This window comes from Hemibagrus wyckioides, linkage group LG20 (assembly GCF_019097595.1).
Source record: "Hemibagrus wyckioides isolate EC202008001 linkage group LG20, SWU_Hwy_1.0, whole genome shotgun sequence".
Lineage (NCBI taxonomy): Eukaryota > Metazoa > Chordata > Actinopteri > Siluriformes > Bagridae > Hemibagrus > Hemibagrus wyckioides.
In genome coordinates this window covers 1,642,151-1,660,356 of record NC_080729.1, presented here as the reverse complement: position 1 = coordinate 1,660,356, position 18,206 = coordinate 1,642,151, and the positions used below count along the sequence as shown (strand labels likewise).

General features: G+C 41.3%; 1 protein-coding gene across 2 annotated transcripts in view; it reads left to right on the top strand.

Annotated features, from left to right (window-relative positions):
- The window catches only part of cdh18a (cadherin 18, type 2a), a 110,957-nt gene extending 108,123 nt beyond the window's left edge, over positions 1–2,834 (top strand). For both annotated transcript variants that reach the window (XM_058417857.1, XM_058417856.1), the window contains exons 11-12: positions 1,245–1,496; positions 2,014–2,834. In XM_058417857.1, coding sequence (XP_058273840.1) covers positions 1,245–1,496; positions 2,014–2,534 — 773 coding nt within the window. In that variant the 3' untranslated portion in view covers positions 2,535–2,834. The remainder of the gene's footprint in view (positions 1–1,244; positions 1,497–2,013) is intronic.
- Positions 2,835–18,206: the final 15,372 nt, after the last annotated feature.

The window sequence follows — 18,206 nt, the reverse complement described above, 5'->3', positions numbered from 1 at the left end:
TCAGTCTTAGTGTAGGAGGCGTGGCCTGTGTGTCTGTCAGTGTTAGTGTCAGTTAGTGTCAGAGGCGTAGCTTGTGTGCCTGTCAGTCTTAGTGTAGGAGGCGTGGCCTGTGTGTCTGTCAGTGTTAGTGTCAGTTAGTGTCAGAGGCGTAGCTTGTGTGCCTGTCAGTCTTAGTGTAGGAGGCGTGGCCTGTGTGTCTGTCAGTCTTAATGTAGGAGGCGTGGCCTGTGTGCCTTCCAGTCTTAGTGAAGGAGGCATTGCCTGTGTGTCTGTCAGTCTTAATGTAGGAGGCGTGGCCTGTGTGCCTGCCAGTCTTAGTGAAGGAGGCATTGCCTGTGTGTCTGTCAGTCTTAGTGTAGGAGGCGTGGCCTCTGTGTCTGTCAGTCTTATTGCAGGAGGTGTGCTTCTGCTTCTCTGTTTTTTTTATAACAAAAAGTGTTTCTGCATGTGAGCCATCCTCACTTTCATGGCGTTTATGTGAATCGTGTTTGTGAACATGGCACATGATTCTGATCTGTGAAGAGAAAAGTTCTGCATGATAAAGAAGAGGTGGAGGAGGTAGAGCACTCCAGCTGTGTTTGTTTGCACACTGTAGTTGGCATGCAGAAGAAGACAGACGGCACCCTGAAGTGGAGATGTGCCCTCCCTCACCACATCCCTCCCTCACTACATCCCTCCTTCACTACATCCCTCCCTCACTACATCCCTCGCTCCATCACCTGCTGTGGATCTGCTCCTTAGAGACCAGAATCAACATCGCAGAGGAGATGATCGTGATCACACATACACTGTGGGGCTTAAGACAAAGAGAGGGGAAAAATTAGAATGTGTGTGTGAGAGAGAGAGAGAGAGAGAGAGAGAGGGAGAATACAGACAGGTGAAGGAAGATGGAAGATTGAGGGAAAACCACAGTTGAAGGACAAAATGTCTGTTTATTTCTTTACCAGAGACTCGGTGACGTTTACAAGCCCTTCACTAACACTACTGCCTTTTTATTATAAAGTGGGTGGGGCTTATCTTGGGTTAATGTAAGGCAAGAATTATTTTGACCAATCAGAAGTCTTTGTGATGTTGATATTTACATCCAGAACTGTATTCCTGGTCAGATAGTTTCTTCGTATCTTAGTTACTTGGCCAGTGAAAGCTAATCTAGCATTGGAAAGCTACTTTAGCGAGTGTTTTTGTATGGGTTTAGAACACTCGGCCCTCATATTCATCCCTGACATCTGCTGTGTCTCTAACAGACAGCAGTGCGAGTATCATGGCCCGGCGCTGGGGCTTCAGTCGGGCCGATCAGGAGCTCTATCAGCTGGCCGTGGTGGTGTGGGACGGAGGAGAACCGGCGCTCAGCAGCACCACCACCCTCACACTGCGCGTGTGTCCGTGTCAACGCGGCCTCCGATCGCCCACCTGCCGACCCCAAGCCTTCTTCTCCTCCGCCGGCCTCAGCACAGGAGCTCTCATCGCCATCCTGCTCTGCGTCCTCATCCTGCTGGGTAACACAGAGGATTAGCATACACTGATGCTAGAGCTTGTACTGTTGTTTGTTTAATAAATGCTAAACATGTTACAGCAATCAACTAACTCCTGATTAGCATGAACTTCTATAATACAGATTATTAGCTAACATATTTTTTCTTATTTACACTGGACTTGGTTGTCAGTTACTCTATGCTAATGACAAATCAGATCAATATCCACTAACTAGCACTTACATAATCCATATTCATGGTAGATTTCATTTTTAGCAGTGTTAGCATTCTCCACATCACACTGACATCAACAAGCCACATTTTGGCATGCTACTTGCTAGAATTCGCTGTAGCTAGCCTCAGAAGTTTGTTCCTGTTACTTCTTTAAAGCTATGTAGCATCATTTGCGAATAGTATCTGGTATTCTTGTTCGCAGTAAGAGATTTAAGGCTAATGTGAATTTCAGTGTTTCATTGTTGAACTAGTTTCATGTCCTCCATTTTGTTTGGCTTCACAGGCTTTGTCGTTTTGTTTCTTTCAGCCATCGTGGTGTTGTTCGTCACCCTGCGGAGCAAGAAGAGCAAAAAAGAGACGCTGATAATTTCGGAGGAGGACATCAGGGAGAACGTGGTGACGTACGACGACGAAGGTGGCGGCGAGGAAGACACAGAGGCCTTCGACATGGCGGCTCTGAGGAACCCCGAGGCCGCGTCGGAGGCTCGCAAAAAGCGTAAAAGGAGGAAGGAGGAGGCGCAGTGCGAGCCGTATGGAGCCGTAGGGGTAGAGACGCTGAGTCCGTCCCTGCTGCCGCCCGCTCAGGACATCCAGGAAGTGCTTCAGCTAAAGGTAGTGGAGGCGGATCAGGACACGAGCGGGCCGCCGTACGACTCACTGCAGACGTATGCGTACGAAGGCCAGGGCTCTCCGTCCGGCTCCATCAGCTCTCTGGACCTTCCCGATCCTCCGTATGAACCCAACACTCTGGACCTGGACGCCTCGTGGCCTGATGTTCACTCACTCGCGACACTTTTCCAGGAGAGAAGCGGCCTGCACACGCTCTAATGCGACTCGCCGTGCGTTTAAAACCCTGATATCGTCTCCTTCGTTGTTTTCTCATCGGTGTTCAGATGATCCTGCACAGAAGGCTGTTCCGTTTTTACTTCTTTGGGTATTTTTTTCCGGTCCAAATTTTTTGTGGGATTATTTTGACTCTTGTTTTTTTTTTTTTGTTTTTTGTTTTTTGTTTTTTTTGGAGAAAAAATAAGAAAATACTAAAACAAGGACCAGCAAAGGAAACTATTTTCCCTGGTGTATATTTTATATTGCTTAATAAAGTCCATGATTGCGGATAAATAAATCAAACTCGATTTGTAGGTTTGTTCTTTTTCAGCAAGAGGTTTATGATGTGATGAATCAACTCACAACTAGAAGGATCTGGGTTTGTATACTGGTTTGTCCTGATCAATATTCCTCAGGTACGTGCCCCTGAAACTGACCTCAGTGTTTCAGAGCTTCTTGTTCCTCTTCCTGAAGGACAACAGCAACATAACACACTACAAGCTAGAAACAAAGATTCATCATGTATTGGTCTTGTACTGTCTGTCTAACGCTAGCACAGATAGGCCCCGCCCCTGGGGGCATGTCTTGCTTGACAGTAACAGCTCATTAGCAGTAAACACGGCTTGTTAGCATGGTTTTTGCAGTGAATCTACTTCACGCTTTTCCCTTTTCCAATCACCTCGTGACTGAGAATAAATGTTTGTTTGATTGGAAGAGGGTGGAGTCAAAAATATGAAAAATCCTCACATTATAACTCTTTGTTGATTTCCATATTTAACTCATTGGTTTTGAGTTTATAAGTTTTGGTCACATGATCACACTACTTGTGAAATATAGAGCTTGTTTATCGCTTTAAACACAGCTCAGTCCTCTTCCCGTTAATCCCACTGTCCCATTTTCCTTCACATTTCCAACATTTATTCACCTCACACTGCATTTTTCATCTTCAGGTCAAAGGGCATGCAATTCAACATAAATCACTGTTGTCAAAAGCTACGAAAATAACTTATTATAATTCCTGAGAACTGGAAGAATTATAATTGGATTACAGCAGCATTCTGTAGAAGGTAATTGGATTCAAATGCTTCACTGGGCACCTTTTATTACTTTCCCATGACTTATGAATCAACTGTGAAAAGTCTGTGTTTGCAATCTCGTCCTGATCAATCCCTCAGTCTCGCAGCATGCGCAGGAACAACACGCTTTAATATCTGCTGCGGTGCTGCTCACGAACACGGCGGCGATGAGGACGATTGTCCCGCACTAGGCATGGCTTCATAGAGAATTGCGCAATATGCAAAAAGATAACGGCGCCAAAAGAAGCGTCCGGAAATCAGAAAATAACCCGAGGCGGAGGGATAACGCCGCACCTGAATGTCAAGAAGGAGCCTTCCTCTGATACGATCCGAAAAGAAAACAACTTCCTTTATTCCATTTAACTAACATTCTAAATACTGTTATATAAATACAGTTGTTGCCATGGTTACACCCCCGATCTCTCGCTCTGTTCATGAACCGTTTCTCACCATGAAATTCTGCATCATTCGTTTTCCTTATTTTTTGGAAGGTTTTAGCAAAATGTGGATGCGCTAACCTGTTTTTTTTTTTTTTTAGGAGCATAGAAGTGGCTAGAAGTGTGATCAGAGATCTGAACAAAGTGATGATTAATTATTGCTAGCTATTACAAAATTATTACAGTTATTACTCAAACCTACTATTATTACTGCAGAATGTTTATTTGCTACTCAGTTATTACTACAATTTGCTCAGTTATTACTGAAGTGTTACTATTACACAATGCTCAGTAATTACATGGTTATTACCCAGTTATTACTGAAACACGCTTGGTTATTACTGTGATAACAGACCACATAATTAATACTGTTTCAAAAGCAACGAGAAATTCATGTAAATACTGAACAATACTGTTTTATAAATATTATGAAAAGACGTCAGTCATGCAAGGCTTCGCTTCGGCTTTCATCAAAACCTGACGGGGAAAAAAGCGAACACTTCTCTTCAAATCTGAATCATCAACTGTAAACAAAATCAATGATAAATAATAAATGATAAATATAACAGCAGCCTGAAAGGTCAAACAAAATGAAGTTTAAATCCCACTTCACTGACTTTAGCCATTCATTAATAGAGATAAACATCTGTTTACCGCTGGAGTGGAAAGAGAAATCATATAACCACAACATCTCCTCCAGCTTCTTTATCATGCAGTTAACAAACTTTTACAAACTTCAGCTACACAAATGTTCTGTCATTTTACATTTATGGCATTTAGCAGACACCCTTATCCAGAGAAACTTACAATTTATCACTTTTTTTTATACACAACTGAGCAGTTGAGGATTAAGGGCCTTGCTCATGGGCCCACCAGTGGCGCCTGGTTGGACCTGGGATTTAAACTCACAACCTTCTGATCAGTAGTCCAACACCTTAACCACTAATGTCAGTTAATGGCAGATGTTATCGCATCATGAAAAATAATAATATGCAAATGAAGGGCAGACAGAACTGATGTATCGAGTGAAAAGGGGCGGATTCTTAGAGTTGGTTTCTGATTTGCATATTCAAAGAAACCTGAATTTATAACATTATCATGTTTTGTTAGTGGATAAAGTTCAAGATATTTGTGATAACTTATAAGAAAACTATTCTTAGCTCAGTTCTAGCTCTGAATTTCAACATTCAGCACTGTTTCCCGAAATTAGCGTCAGAAAAGTCACAACTTTGATCGCAGACTTTTTGTTATTTTCCAAAATATATAGGGAAATTCTAATTGGCTGTTTAAGGAAGAAATCAGAGCGAGCAGTCACAGCTCCTCATCTAACAGTCGCCGGATAAAAGCCGAGGCTCTGGTGCTGATAAATAATTCATGAGGTGGTGATTGTTTAAGGCTGTGCACTAAGGCCGTGTTAAATCAAACCGCGCGGCCGCCGCAGTCCTCGAAAGCGACGTGACGAGGACAAGAAAGAGCAAAGCGGCTGCTGGGAGACACGTAGCGAGTCCTCACGCGGTGTGTCTTATCTTAATTGTTATTCAAGAGGCAGACATTTAATTAGTAATCGTTATGATAATAAGAGAACGTCGGGGCTTCGGTTTCACCTCACGTAATCCGCTTCCTTCCCCTCCGAGCAGCTAGCGGTCTCTCGCGTGACGGCGTCGATAACCCCTCATTACCGCGGGGACGTGAGCGAGTCAAGTCCTTGGTCAAAAAGTCAAAACGCAGTCACGTAGTCAGAGAGCGAGGAAGGATTTCTTAGCGTGTCAGGCAAAGAAACATCTTTTTGAATTAAAAAAATGCTGATGCAGCTGAACACTTGCTGCTAGCAACCAATTAGCATGAGGTCATGATTACATGGCTAACAGTGTTAGCATTGTTAAATACAGTATCAAAGTTCAAGTAGAAAATTAGAGTTAAAGTAGTAACTTTTAGCCAGATGGAATATTGTTAGCCATCATGCTAGTGTTTATACCTCGAAGCTAACGATTTTAATCCCAAAGCTTCAAATTTAGCAAAGTCTCACGGTGATTGTTCAGATTTAGAGATCATTTTGACCTAACGAAAGCCAAAAAAACCTGTTTATTATACCTATTTGTAATTTGTGTTGTAAAGTGAATGTGTGTTGTGATGACGTCACATGACACACAGCAGAAAACCTCAATTTCAATGTCATGGAATTTGCTTGATTTGTGTTCATTTCTGTGATCGCAAATACCCGAAATCCTGGAGAGACTGAATAACACAATGCTGTTTTTATTCAGCGCAGTCTGTCTCAAGGTTTGAAGGACAAGCCACAGTGGCTGAGGAGTGCAAAACACAATAACAATCCAAAAACACAAGGACGAATCAGACAAAGCACAAAAGGTAGGTATAGTTTGTGAATGGAATTCTTCCCTCTGACTGGACGAGACATCTGTCACTCAGGATATACAGGAAGTAGGAAACTTTATTTCTTCTACATGTGTGGAGTTCTGCCTTCACTTTAAACCATTTTCTTTCAATAGTGCAACTTTAAATCTTTTAAAGAAAACAACAAACATATATTTATATTTATAAGAAAATGGAGGTCATTCAGCTCTACTGTGATGAAGGACGTTCATATGGACAGTGTGATGATGGACATACTGATAGTGTATCATGGAGTAAAGATTAGTTTGCCATCTCTAAACACACCAGGAATGTTCAGAAGACCAAACTATTCCAGATTAAAGGATGTAAGGAGCGCTATAAGAGCAGAGCTGTGTTCATACACACACCAATCCACTTTCTACTGCTGCAGCTACTGCTGGACTTCCTGTAGATCCTGAGTGACCGGTGTTTCGTCCAATCAGAGGGAAGAATTCCATTCTCAAACTATACCTACCTTTTCCACTTTCTCTGAATCGTCCTTGTGTATTCGGATTTATTGCTGTGTTTTGTTCTTCTCGTCCACTGTAAGAAGCTGACCGAACCCATATCATTTTATCTATAAATAAATTCAGTCCTTGAGGATAAGGAATTTCTCTGAGCTAGTTATATCTGAGGTCTAACCAATAATCTGCATAATGTTGCAATAAAACCCTGGTTATATTCAGACAGCTCGACTCTGAATACGGATCAGAGTTATTAAAAGAACAGAATGTAATTTTGAGCTCTCGCTGATTAAGTAAAGCATTTAAAACACACTACTAGTAAAAAAATCGATACCTGATGGTATGTGTGTGTGTGTTGTGTTGATGATGGTTTTCTCTTAGCCATTACGCGAGCCGTCATAGCAGCTCTCCTCACAGCAGAAAACATGCTCATTCAGCGCTGCTAAACAATCGCCGCTAATCTCCCGGGAGTCTTTATCCTGTAAATTAGCCGCTGTTGTGAAGCGCACCGTAATTAAATGCCATGTCCCATTCACTATTCCTTACTTAATTTGCAGGGGCCACAATGCAATCAGCAATCGTCAAAAAAGGCACAAACGCCCCACAATCAGTGTGGGATTTCAAAGCCGGTCAATAAAGCGGCTCCCATGCGGCGACGCGGCGCTAACCGACCCGCCGCTTGATGGATTACAGTAAATTAAGGTTAGGACAGTATTGAAATTCTGTGATGCTTTCAGAGGAGGAGGTGGAAGCGACTTCATTCTCACCGTGGTGCTGATCACATTTAACATAATCCTGTTAGGACCCGAACGGAAACATCCGACTCTTCTCAATACCGCTCACATCCAGGCATTTAAACACTTATTTCTCTTTTTTTATCTTCTGGAATGAGCTCTGAACATCATCCAGAAAGCTCATGACTCACGGTTTGAGCACATGGAGCTGAACCTTGCGCTTTATGTGCTGTGTGGAAATTAACATTTTATAGTCAGAAATGTTTTGAGATCATCCAGAGCTGAAACTCTCCACATTTTACAAATTAAACATAGAAAAGAACAGCTGTTTGTTTTTGAGAATTCAGGAGCTGCAACATAATACTTTTAATCTGATTAACGTGAAAAAAAATACAGCTTTATATATACTGGATAGATATTTTGTTTTAATTGAATTAATTAATTAATTAATTAATTATTTAATTAGGTATATATGCATTTTATTTTTATTTATTCATATTATTTTCTTAGCACTTAACTTCTATCTATTTATTTATTTGTTTATTTACTTATTTATTATTATTATTTATTTATTTATCTACATGTTTATATATATATATTTCTACCTCCTACCTGTCATTAGTTTTATTAATACATATTTTTTCTGATGAGTCTAGGTTTGTGTCTTTGGAGTTTCAGACCAATTAACACCATCAGAGGCTTTGGGAACACATGAAGAACCTGCATCTTCTCAAATGAGCTACAGATTCGTTTGATTTTCATCTCCTGTGCTTCAGCAGAACATCAACAGAGAGACAGAATCCATGATGATGCACTGGTGAGAGACTTAACAAATATATCCTGTGAATATAACACCTCAGAACACATCAAAACATGGCAGAACACGTCAGAATACCCCAGAACACCTAATAAACACCTCAGAACACCCCAAAACACATAAGAACACCTCAGAACACATCAGAACATGACAAAACACGTCAGAGCTTCTCAGAACATGTAGAACACTTGAGAACATGTCAGAACACCTCAGAACAGGTTAGACCATCTCAGAACACCCCAGAACACATAAGAACACCTCAGAACACCTCAGAACACATCAAAACACGACAAAACACGTCAGAGCTTCTCAAAACATGTCAGAACACTTGAGAACCTTTGAGAACATGTCAGAACACCTCAGAACAGGTCAGAACATCTCAGAACACCCCAGAACACATAAGAACACCTCAGAACACATCAAAACACGACAAAACATGTCAGAGCTTCTCAGAACATGTCAGAACACTTGAGAACCTTTGAGAATATGTCAGAACACCTCAGAACAGGTCAGAACATCTCAGAACACCCCAGAACACATAAAAACACGACAAAACACGTCAGAGCTTCTCAGAACATGTAGAACACTTGAGAACATGTCAGAACACCTCAGAACAGGTCAGAACATCTTAGAACACCCCAGAACACATAAGAACACCTCAGAACACATCAAAACATGACAAAACACGTCAGAGCTTCTCAGAACATGTAGAACACTTGAGAACATGTCAGAACACCTCAGAACAGGTCAGAACATCTTAGAACACCCCAGAACACATAAGAACACCTCAGAACACATCAAAACATGACAAAACACGTCAGAGCTTCTCAGAACATGTAGAACACTTGAGAACATTTGAGAACATGTCAGAACACCTCAGAACAGGTCAGAACATCTCAGAACACCCCAGAACACCTCAGAATATGATGTCAGAACACATTAGAACACCTCAGAATATGATGTCAAAACACCTCAGAACCCCAGAACAACCTCATAAAACGTCAGAACATCTCAGAACACATCAGAACATGTCAGAAAACCTCATATGAAAACACCTTAGAACATGTCGAAACATCTCAGAACACATATACATCTCCACTTCAGTTGTGTAGAATGTCTCTGTGTGCTGTAGCATTAGAATTCCCCTTCACTAGAACTCAGATCTCCAAACCCTGCTCCAGCATGATGATGTTCCTGTGCACAAAGGTTGGAGAGAGTGGAAGAACTGGAGTGTCCTGCACTGAGCCCTGAGAGAAGAGAAGAGAAGAGAAGAGAAGAGAAGAGAAGAGAAGAGAAGAGAAGAGAAGAGAAGAGAAGAGAAGAGAAGAGAAGAGAGACAAGACGATAGAAGGGAAGAGAAGAGAAGAGAAGAGAAGAGAAGAGAAGAGAAGAGAAGAGAAGAGAAGAGAAGAGAAGAGAAGAGAAGAGAAGAGAGACAAGACGATAGAAGGGAAGAGAAGAGAAGAGAAGAGAAGAGAAGAGAAGAGAAGAGAAGAGAAGAGAAGAGAAGAGAAGAGAAGAGAAGAGAGACAAGACGATAGAAGGGAAGAGAAGAGAAGAGAAGAGAAGAGAAGAGAAGAGAAGAGAAGAGAAGAGAAGAGAAGAGAAGAGAAGGGTGGAGCCTCAAAGCAAATAGAAGAGGAATCTGGATTGAGATTCTGTAGGTGTGATGATTGGGGGTGTACATACTTTTGGACATATAGCGTACATTAGTTATTGTTGGATATCAGACAGACGCTCAATACAATCAATAATATCGACATCAGTGTGCCTGTATTAGAAATTCATCAGGACAGATGTTTCTGAGAATAAAAGAAAGGCATAACTCGCTCCAGAACAAAGCCTGGGTATTCATTCCTGAAGCTCTTTCTTTCTTCCTTTTTTTTACTAACCTGTTTCTAATGAGCAGCAGGCTGCAGTATTTCCCCTAATGACTCCTTCTGGATTATTGAAACGTTTGGTTTTGAAACGATTGTACATTCATTTCAGTCCCTTCATATTGACCTTCATAAAGGTTATTTGTCCAAACCGCCGCATAATATTCACGCTGGTAATGAGCTTCACGGCTTCAGGAGGAGGAGGTGTGTTTTCTGAACTAAATGAACACATTAAATCAATGGCCAAGAAAAGAGCTGCGAAAGTCTTTTAATCATCAGCTAAGACCAAACATCGAGCGAGAGGCACTGAGAGAGGATCTCAGACAAAATTCTCAACGATTTATCGAGCTTTAAATTCAGTCCAGTCACTAAAAAAGGAAATGCAGAAGAAAACGAAAGACTCGGAGGCTGTAAAAACCTTACCATGAATCAGTGAACCAGTCTCAGTATTTATGATAAAATAAAATAAACGTTATTAATCCCTGAAGGGGAATTCAATAATATTTATGACGCTGCTCCGCTAATTCAGAGGAAAAGTCCAACCCTATACACACCACCATTTTTTATTACATCTCCTTTGGCAATTTCCTCCGACGGCTTAATCAAGAACTTTCCCCTGTTCTAATCATATGTTCTGCATTGTTCAGGTGAATGTGGAGAGTTTAAGCAGTAGCAATGATCAACACCTGAACTCAATGATTTGGAGGGGTGTCCCAAAACTTTTGACTTTATAGTGTATTTTCCAGTAGAGAAAAGTCAACTTTATTCTACATTTCATTTGCAATGTCTTGAAGGTAAACTCCGTCTCTGTCTCCTGTTTCTGGAAAAAAATTTGACATGTTTTGAAAAAAAATGAATAAAATAATCGAAACCCTTTTTTCTCCAAGCTCAGACGACAGAAGGTCAGCTGTTGAAGCTGTTGAACTCAGTCGATAAACAGTTATGTAATACACCTTTCTGAAGATTTAAAACTAATTCAATATACATCAAATGTATCGTTTTAGAGCTGAGGCTTTTTCAGAGAGAAGGATCTGTAGCTGCGAGGCTGTGATGGTGTGCAGAGATCATAAAATCTTCAGAAAAGGGTAACGAAGCCAGAACTACTTTATACAGTATCGCTCCAGTGTTGGTAAGATGAATAAAAGAAGGTGTGGCCTGTTGGTGTCAGTTGAGGAGGTGTGGTCTCTGAACCTGTCAGTCACAGTGAAGGAGTTGTGGCCTCTGTGAGTGTCAGTTTAGATGGTTTGGCATTCACGTGTGAGTGAAGGAGGTGTGGCCTCTTTTTCCATCAGTGTCAGTGAAGTAGGCATGGCCTATGAACATGTCAGTCCCAGTGGAGGAGGTGTGGCTTCTGTTTCCATCAGTGTCAGTGAAGTAGGCATGGCCTCTGAACATGTCTGTCCTAATGGTGGAGGTGTGGCTTCTGTGTCAGTGTCAGTGAAGTAACCGTGGCCTGAACAGGTCAGTTCTAATGGGGTAGGTGTGGCCTCTGTTTCCATCAGTGTCCGTAGATGAGGTGTGGCCTTTGTGTCAATGGAGAAGGCTTTGTCTATGCATCTGTCAGTGTCAGAAAAGTAGGCATGGCCTCTAAACATGTCTGTCTGAGTGGAGGAGGCGTGGTCTCTGTTTCAGTGAGTGTCAGTGAAAGAGGCGTGGCCTCTTACAGTAAACGCATCATAAATCTGATCAAATCACTACACAGAATCTGCCCTAGAGTATCAGTAGAGAGATGTTCAGGGGGCATGTTAGCGCGAGTCCATCACATGATTACCAAAATATTTCATTTCTGTCACCTCACTTAATATTCTTGCTAAATTAAAATCACAAATTCACACATTCGCTTGTTGTTTCTGCAGCTACAACCTTTCATCTTTACCTGTTGTGCTAACAGCAGAATCCAGTCCCACATTCATCAAACGCATGACTTTAATGAAGAGCATGTGAACGTGTGGGATACGGAGGTGGCATGAAATTATTCAGAACGGTATCTATCACTTCCTGCTAGGAATCTTCACAGAACGCTCCTCTGGGACTTTGCTAATTGTGGTGCAGTTCTGCAGTTCTGCTCTCTAGCAAGCAGGTCCTCATGATCTGCAGTTCCTGATCATCTCTTTTCTTTTCTTTTTTTTCAGCAGCAGTGTTTGGAGTGACACCCAAGAGCTGACTAGCATCGTCTCAGAGATGTTCTAATTGTGAGAAGGTGAGTTTGTTTAGATTTGGTCAGACTAGCGGTCCCTGTTCTCCCGGGTGGTCTGAACAGCTTAAAGCGGCGGTCTCCTGGGGAAGTAGAGAGATGACAGACGGGCTGATATTGAAGATGGCAGCCGAGAAACAAACAAACACTGTGTTTAATTATCTGCTGTGTGAAAGAGCATGACTGAGTCAATATGGAGCTTGTCATTTCACATCTGCTGCTTGAGTTCCAGTTAAACTCGCAGAGAACAACCAGCGGGATCAGGGCTGATGGAAGAAAGTGACCAGCAGGAATAAGAAACATCAGGGTAAAGGCTAAAAGGTCTGATGGTGGGACTTACAGTAGTTAGAACATTAATCCAGAAATATTCAAGTGAACAGATGGACAAATAACCAACAAACAAATGAGAGCAAGAGCTGAGAGCCAAAAACAAAAAGAAAGTGTGGGGTTTAAAATAAGGCTAAGCAATGCTACGTCCACTGTGTAGTGTTTTATCTCTTAGTTAAATAAACTCTGTCAGGAAATCTCTAAGATTTTGCGTTCTCTGGCAGAAAAATGTTTTCAAACTGCATTCAGAGTGACTTTAGTGCAGAATTTATTCACAGGGAAAGTTTTTCAGCTTTAGATTTGGGTTATGAAGAAGAGAAAGTTCATGGATTCATAGAAAACATTTATATGTAGATAACATGATGTGCTATGGCTATCTTCACTTTTTTATTTTTAAAATTCTTCCCCAAATTTCACATCATATCCTGTTTGTTGTCTGTAACAAATCTCTAAATGTAATTTAACCTCGTAAGATTAACCTCGGAAATTCGAGCCCCACATTAAAACTTTTATATTTTATACCTTATTTATATTTTTAAGCACAATTGTACACTATATTGCCAAAAGTTTTGGGACGTCTGCCTTCTACATGCACATGAATGTAATATGGAGTCGTCCCGCCCTTTACAGCTATAACAGCTTCAAATTTTCTGGGAAGGCTTTCCACAAGGTTTAGGAGTGTGTTTATGGGAATTTTTGACCGTTCCTCTAGAAGCGCATTTGTGAGGTCAGGCACTGATGTTGGACGAGAAGGTCTGTCTCACAGTCTCCACTCTAATTCATCCCAAAGGTGTTCTATGGGGTTGAGGTCAGGACTCTGTGCAGGCCAGTCAAGTTCCTCCACACCAAACTCACTCATCCATGTCTTTATGGACCTTGCTTTGTGCACTGGTGTGCAGTCATGTTGGAACAGGAAGGGGACATAACGTCTTATATTTAGGTCTGATTCCACAAATTGAGTCAAACTGCTAGACCTTTCTTAAGTAAAAACCCCCTCAGGTCCGGGCCGAACAATTACCACCAGCACCACAGTTGTAGCAACTTTAAACGGTTAAAACATGGCTGACCTTGATTAAATCTAGTGCAGTAAAATTTCACATGATGCATGGTTGCTGTCCTGCGCTGGCCTCATTATCACCATGGCTGCGTAGCCCATATAGCGTTTCCTCCCTGTGGTGAGCTCTTCATTTTACTGTCCACTCTTCCAAAATAAGCCTGTGAGCATTTTTACTCTCCTGCATAACCAGCCCAGATTTCTCTTCCATTACTGTTTCAGGAAGCTTCCTGAAATAAAACAAACTAACTTTACCTCAGACTTAAAGGCACAAATGAGGATATTGCGAATAATAAATGGAAAGTCGCATCGGAGAAAAAGCAACCTGTACATTAGTTTGGGACATTTCTGAACTAAGTATGTAAAAGTTAAGTAGTCTTTATTTGTCACATATACATAACTGCACAGTGAAATTTTTTTCATCATATATCCCATCGTGGGGGTCAGCCATGATGCAGCACCCTTGGAGCAGGGTGGGGTGGGTATGCCCAAGGGCCCAACGGTGGTAGCTTGACTGGTGCTTGAATCCTGGTCTTCTGGTCAACGGCACAGAGCCTTTTGAGCTACCAGTTGAGCTACAACTGCCCCTTAAAATAAAGTGACTTCGTAGCTAGTCATAATGTTTGTTTCTTTCTTCAAAGGCATAGCTAGCTAACCGCCTGGCTAATGGTGTGCTAATGAGATTAAAGAGCTATATGTAGCTATATATCATTTCTATAGTAACAGGTTCTCTGTAAGTATTATTTCTGTGCTTTTAACATCTACAGAAGGAGTCTCCAGTGTCAGAACTGAGAGAGAGAGAGAGAGAGAGAGAGAGAGAGAGAGAGAGAGAGAGAAAAGAGAAACTGGTGAAGGAAGCTGGTGTTTATAGCTGCTATAACATAAGTGAGGACAAAAATTAACCTGTTTTGTAAATGCTTAGGTTTTAAAACAGATACCGAGAATGACGTGTCGTGTTTTAATAAATAAACCATCAGAAATTATGGTGTTATTCGTTCGTATCTAAGCTTCTTAATACAAAAAAGGCTTTAAACAGCACCCAAACAGCAGCCTCCACATCAGCGGCTCCAAAATGCCTCTTTCTGCTCATTTTGCCCCTTTTTTTTCTGCAGCAGTTGAATGATGGAAAAAAGCGTCCATTGTTCGCTCTAAGTGCAAACCGGTTGATAAACAAGCTCAGCACTAACGCACGGTCCACATCTTACAAAGGGCACGGAGGTCCCTGAAAGTAATTACCCTCACCGTGAGCACAGAAAGGCCGCGTGTCATCCGTGGGCCAGTAATGAAATGGGCAATTATGTAGTTCATTATTTTTAATGCAGGCTGCCGTGTTGAACAGGGGCGTGGAAAATCGTCTGGCGTTCGGCGCTGCACTATAAAAGCAGTCATCAAAGGCAGCGTGGGAAATTAGGGCGTAAAAGCTAGGTCTGTGCTGAAACGGTTTGATTCTCCAAGCAGTTTTTACCAGCGTGAATACATGTGCTTGACATTGCAGGATTCATCCAAGGTCTTTTACTGTGGTAACAAGCAGAGAGAGAGAGAGAGAGAGAGAGAGATGGAGGGAGAGGGTGAGGGAGAGAGATGGATAGAAAGAGAGAGAGAGAGAGATGGAGGGAGAGGGTGAGGGAGAGAGATGGATAGAAAGAGAGAGAGAGAGAGATGGAGGGAGAGGGTGAGGGAGAAAGATGGATAGAAAGAGAGAGAGAGAGAGAGAGAGAGAGATGGAGGGAAAGAGAGAAAGAAAGAAAGAAAGAAAGAAAGAAAGAAAGAAAGAAAGAAAGAAAGAAAGAAAGAAAGAAAGAATCATCTCAGTACACAATCTAATGTTTAAAGATTGATATGAAGCAGTGAATCATTTCATATGATTCAGTACTAAAGCAATTTAAACAAAAAACAGGCCACACCCATTTCATTCAAAATTACAGACAGGCAATGCCTTCACTGAGAAACACACACACACACACACACACACACACAGCAATAAGGACAATTTATGTGTGCTTGTGTTATCTGAAATCTGCATGTGTTTTACTGTAAAAAAAAAAGAAAAAGGTGTGATGCAGAAGACAAGAAAAAGCAGGTGATGACAGATGGAGAAGTAAATAAATAAAAACAACCTGCTAGGAGTGAAAAAATGTGTTACATTTATGTCACAAACACACTGATGACCTGCCACTCTCACACACACACACACACACACACACACACACAGAGAGCTTTAAATGAAAGCTATTTCTGACTCATTTATGTATTATTTTTGTTGCTGTTGTTGTTGTTATAAGAGAAATGTGAGGAAAAAAAAGTTTAAAAAATTGCTTCCATTAATCCCAGTTAGCAAGTTAGCATGACTTACGTTAGCAGACTAACTAGCATTAAAATAACCCACATTAATTTACAGTAACCTGTAGACAACAGGAGCCGAGTTGTTCAGTTTGTTAGTGTTGGTTTTGTTAACTAATATAAAGTTTAGGAGAAAATTTGGTGTCGTTATATAATTGTGTGTAAATTGTCTAGGTTACATTTAGCATTTAGGAGTGTTAGCTACATTATATTGCCAAAAGTTTTGGGACACCCCTCCAGGTCACTGAGTTCAGGTGTTGTTTTTCAGGGGTTGGGCTCGGCCCCTTTAGTTCCAGTGAAAGGAACTCTTAATGCTTCAGCTTCATACCAAGACATTTTGGACAATTTCATGCTCTTTGTGGGAACAGTTTGGGGATGACCCCTTCCTGTTCCAACATGACTGCACACCAGTGACCAAAGCAAGGTCCATAAAGACATGGATGAGTGAGTTTGGTGTGGAGGAACTTGACTGACCTGCACAGAGTCCTGACCTCAACCCCATAGAACACCTTTGGGATGAATTAGAGTGGAGACTGTGAGACAGACCTTCTCATCCAACATCAGTGCCTGTCCTCACAAATGTGCTTCTAGAGGAACGGTCAAAAATTCCCATAAACACACTCCTAAACCTTGTGGAAAGCCTTCCCAGAAGAGTTGAAGCTGTTATAGCTGGAAAGGGCGGGACAACTCCATATTACATTCATGTGCATGTAAAGGCAGACGTCCCAAAACTTTTGGCAATATAGTGTAACTAACTGAAGATTAGCTTTTATTTTTAAAAGAGGAGACTTTTTCGACTTTCTCGTCAAATGCAAGTCAAATGCAGGCAGTCAAACCACACACACACACACACACACACACTTCCTTTGAGGTTGACAAAAGCTGCATATTTCACACTTCACATGCTCTGACCACCAAAACACACTGCTGCTGAATTCTGGATTTATTCAATGATTATTAAGCTTATAACATTTACAGATTTACACTGGAATTATTATTATTTTTATTTTTTATTATTATTATTATTATTGTTGTTGTTGTTGTTATTATTAATTAATTCATTCATTCGTTTTTGTTTAGTTTTGTTATTATCATTATTATTTATTTTGTTGTTATAATTTTTATTATTATAGAAAAAAGCTCTAAATAACAGATGATTCAAATTTATAATCTGTTATAAACATGACATAATTCACAAAGCATAATACAAATCGCTTTAACTAGTATCTTTCCAGAAATAATAGAACACATGGAGTTAGAAAAGCGTAAGCAGGTGTTAACTTTTGTTTAGTAATTTTCACACACACCTGAGATTTTTACACAGAAGCGTGGATAAAGTTTGCACACGCAGGGAACGAACACACCTCCATCACTCACTCGCACCTACACTAATTGCCGCTTTAATTCTGTACCGCTCGCACCGCCGACGGTTTTTAAAGCGAAAATGAACATTTTATTTATTCTAGCATCTAAAGACACCAAGAAGCTAATGGAGTGTGGTGAGTGGTGCGTGATTAGTGCTGGTGTAGGTGCTTATTAAAGAGGCAGGTCTTTTCATTCCACCACTTATCCTCACATGCCTCTGCGCTGGTCTGCAGTCTGCACTTTTACCTTGATTGACTGCAGGTTTATGGTCAAATTGGTGGTTCTGGATATGTTCTTTTAACGATGTCATTGTAATTTGCTGTGTAATTTGTGTGAGGTGCAGCCGTGTGGAGCGACTCGTACAAACACGGCTGCTCGTGTGAGTCACGGTGCTTAATTGTTCTGACGGTGCTTTCACATACGCAGTGTTTAGCGTGTTGAACGGAACCTGGTGTGTTTTTGCCCTCGGCGTGGTTCTTTAGGCAGCGAATCGTTATCACACTCCAGAGAGTCCAAGCCAAGTGGTCTCTCTTCTATATAAACTCCTGTGAGGCAGTGAGTCGACTCTGAATCGATTCAGCTGAAGGAAGTGAATCAAA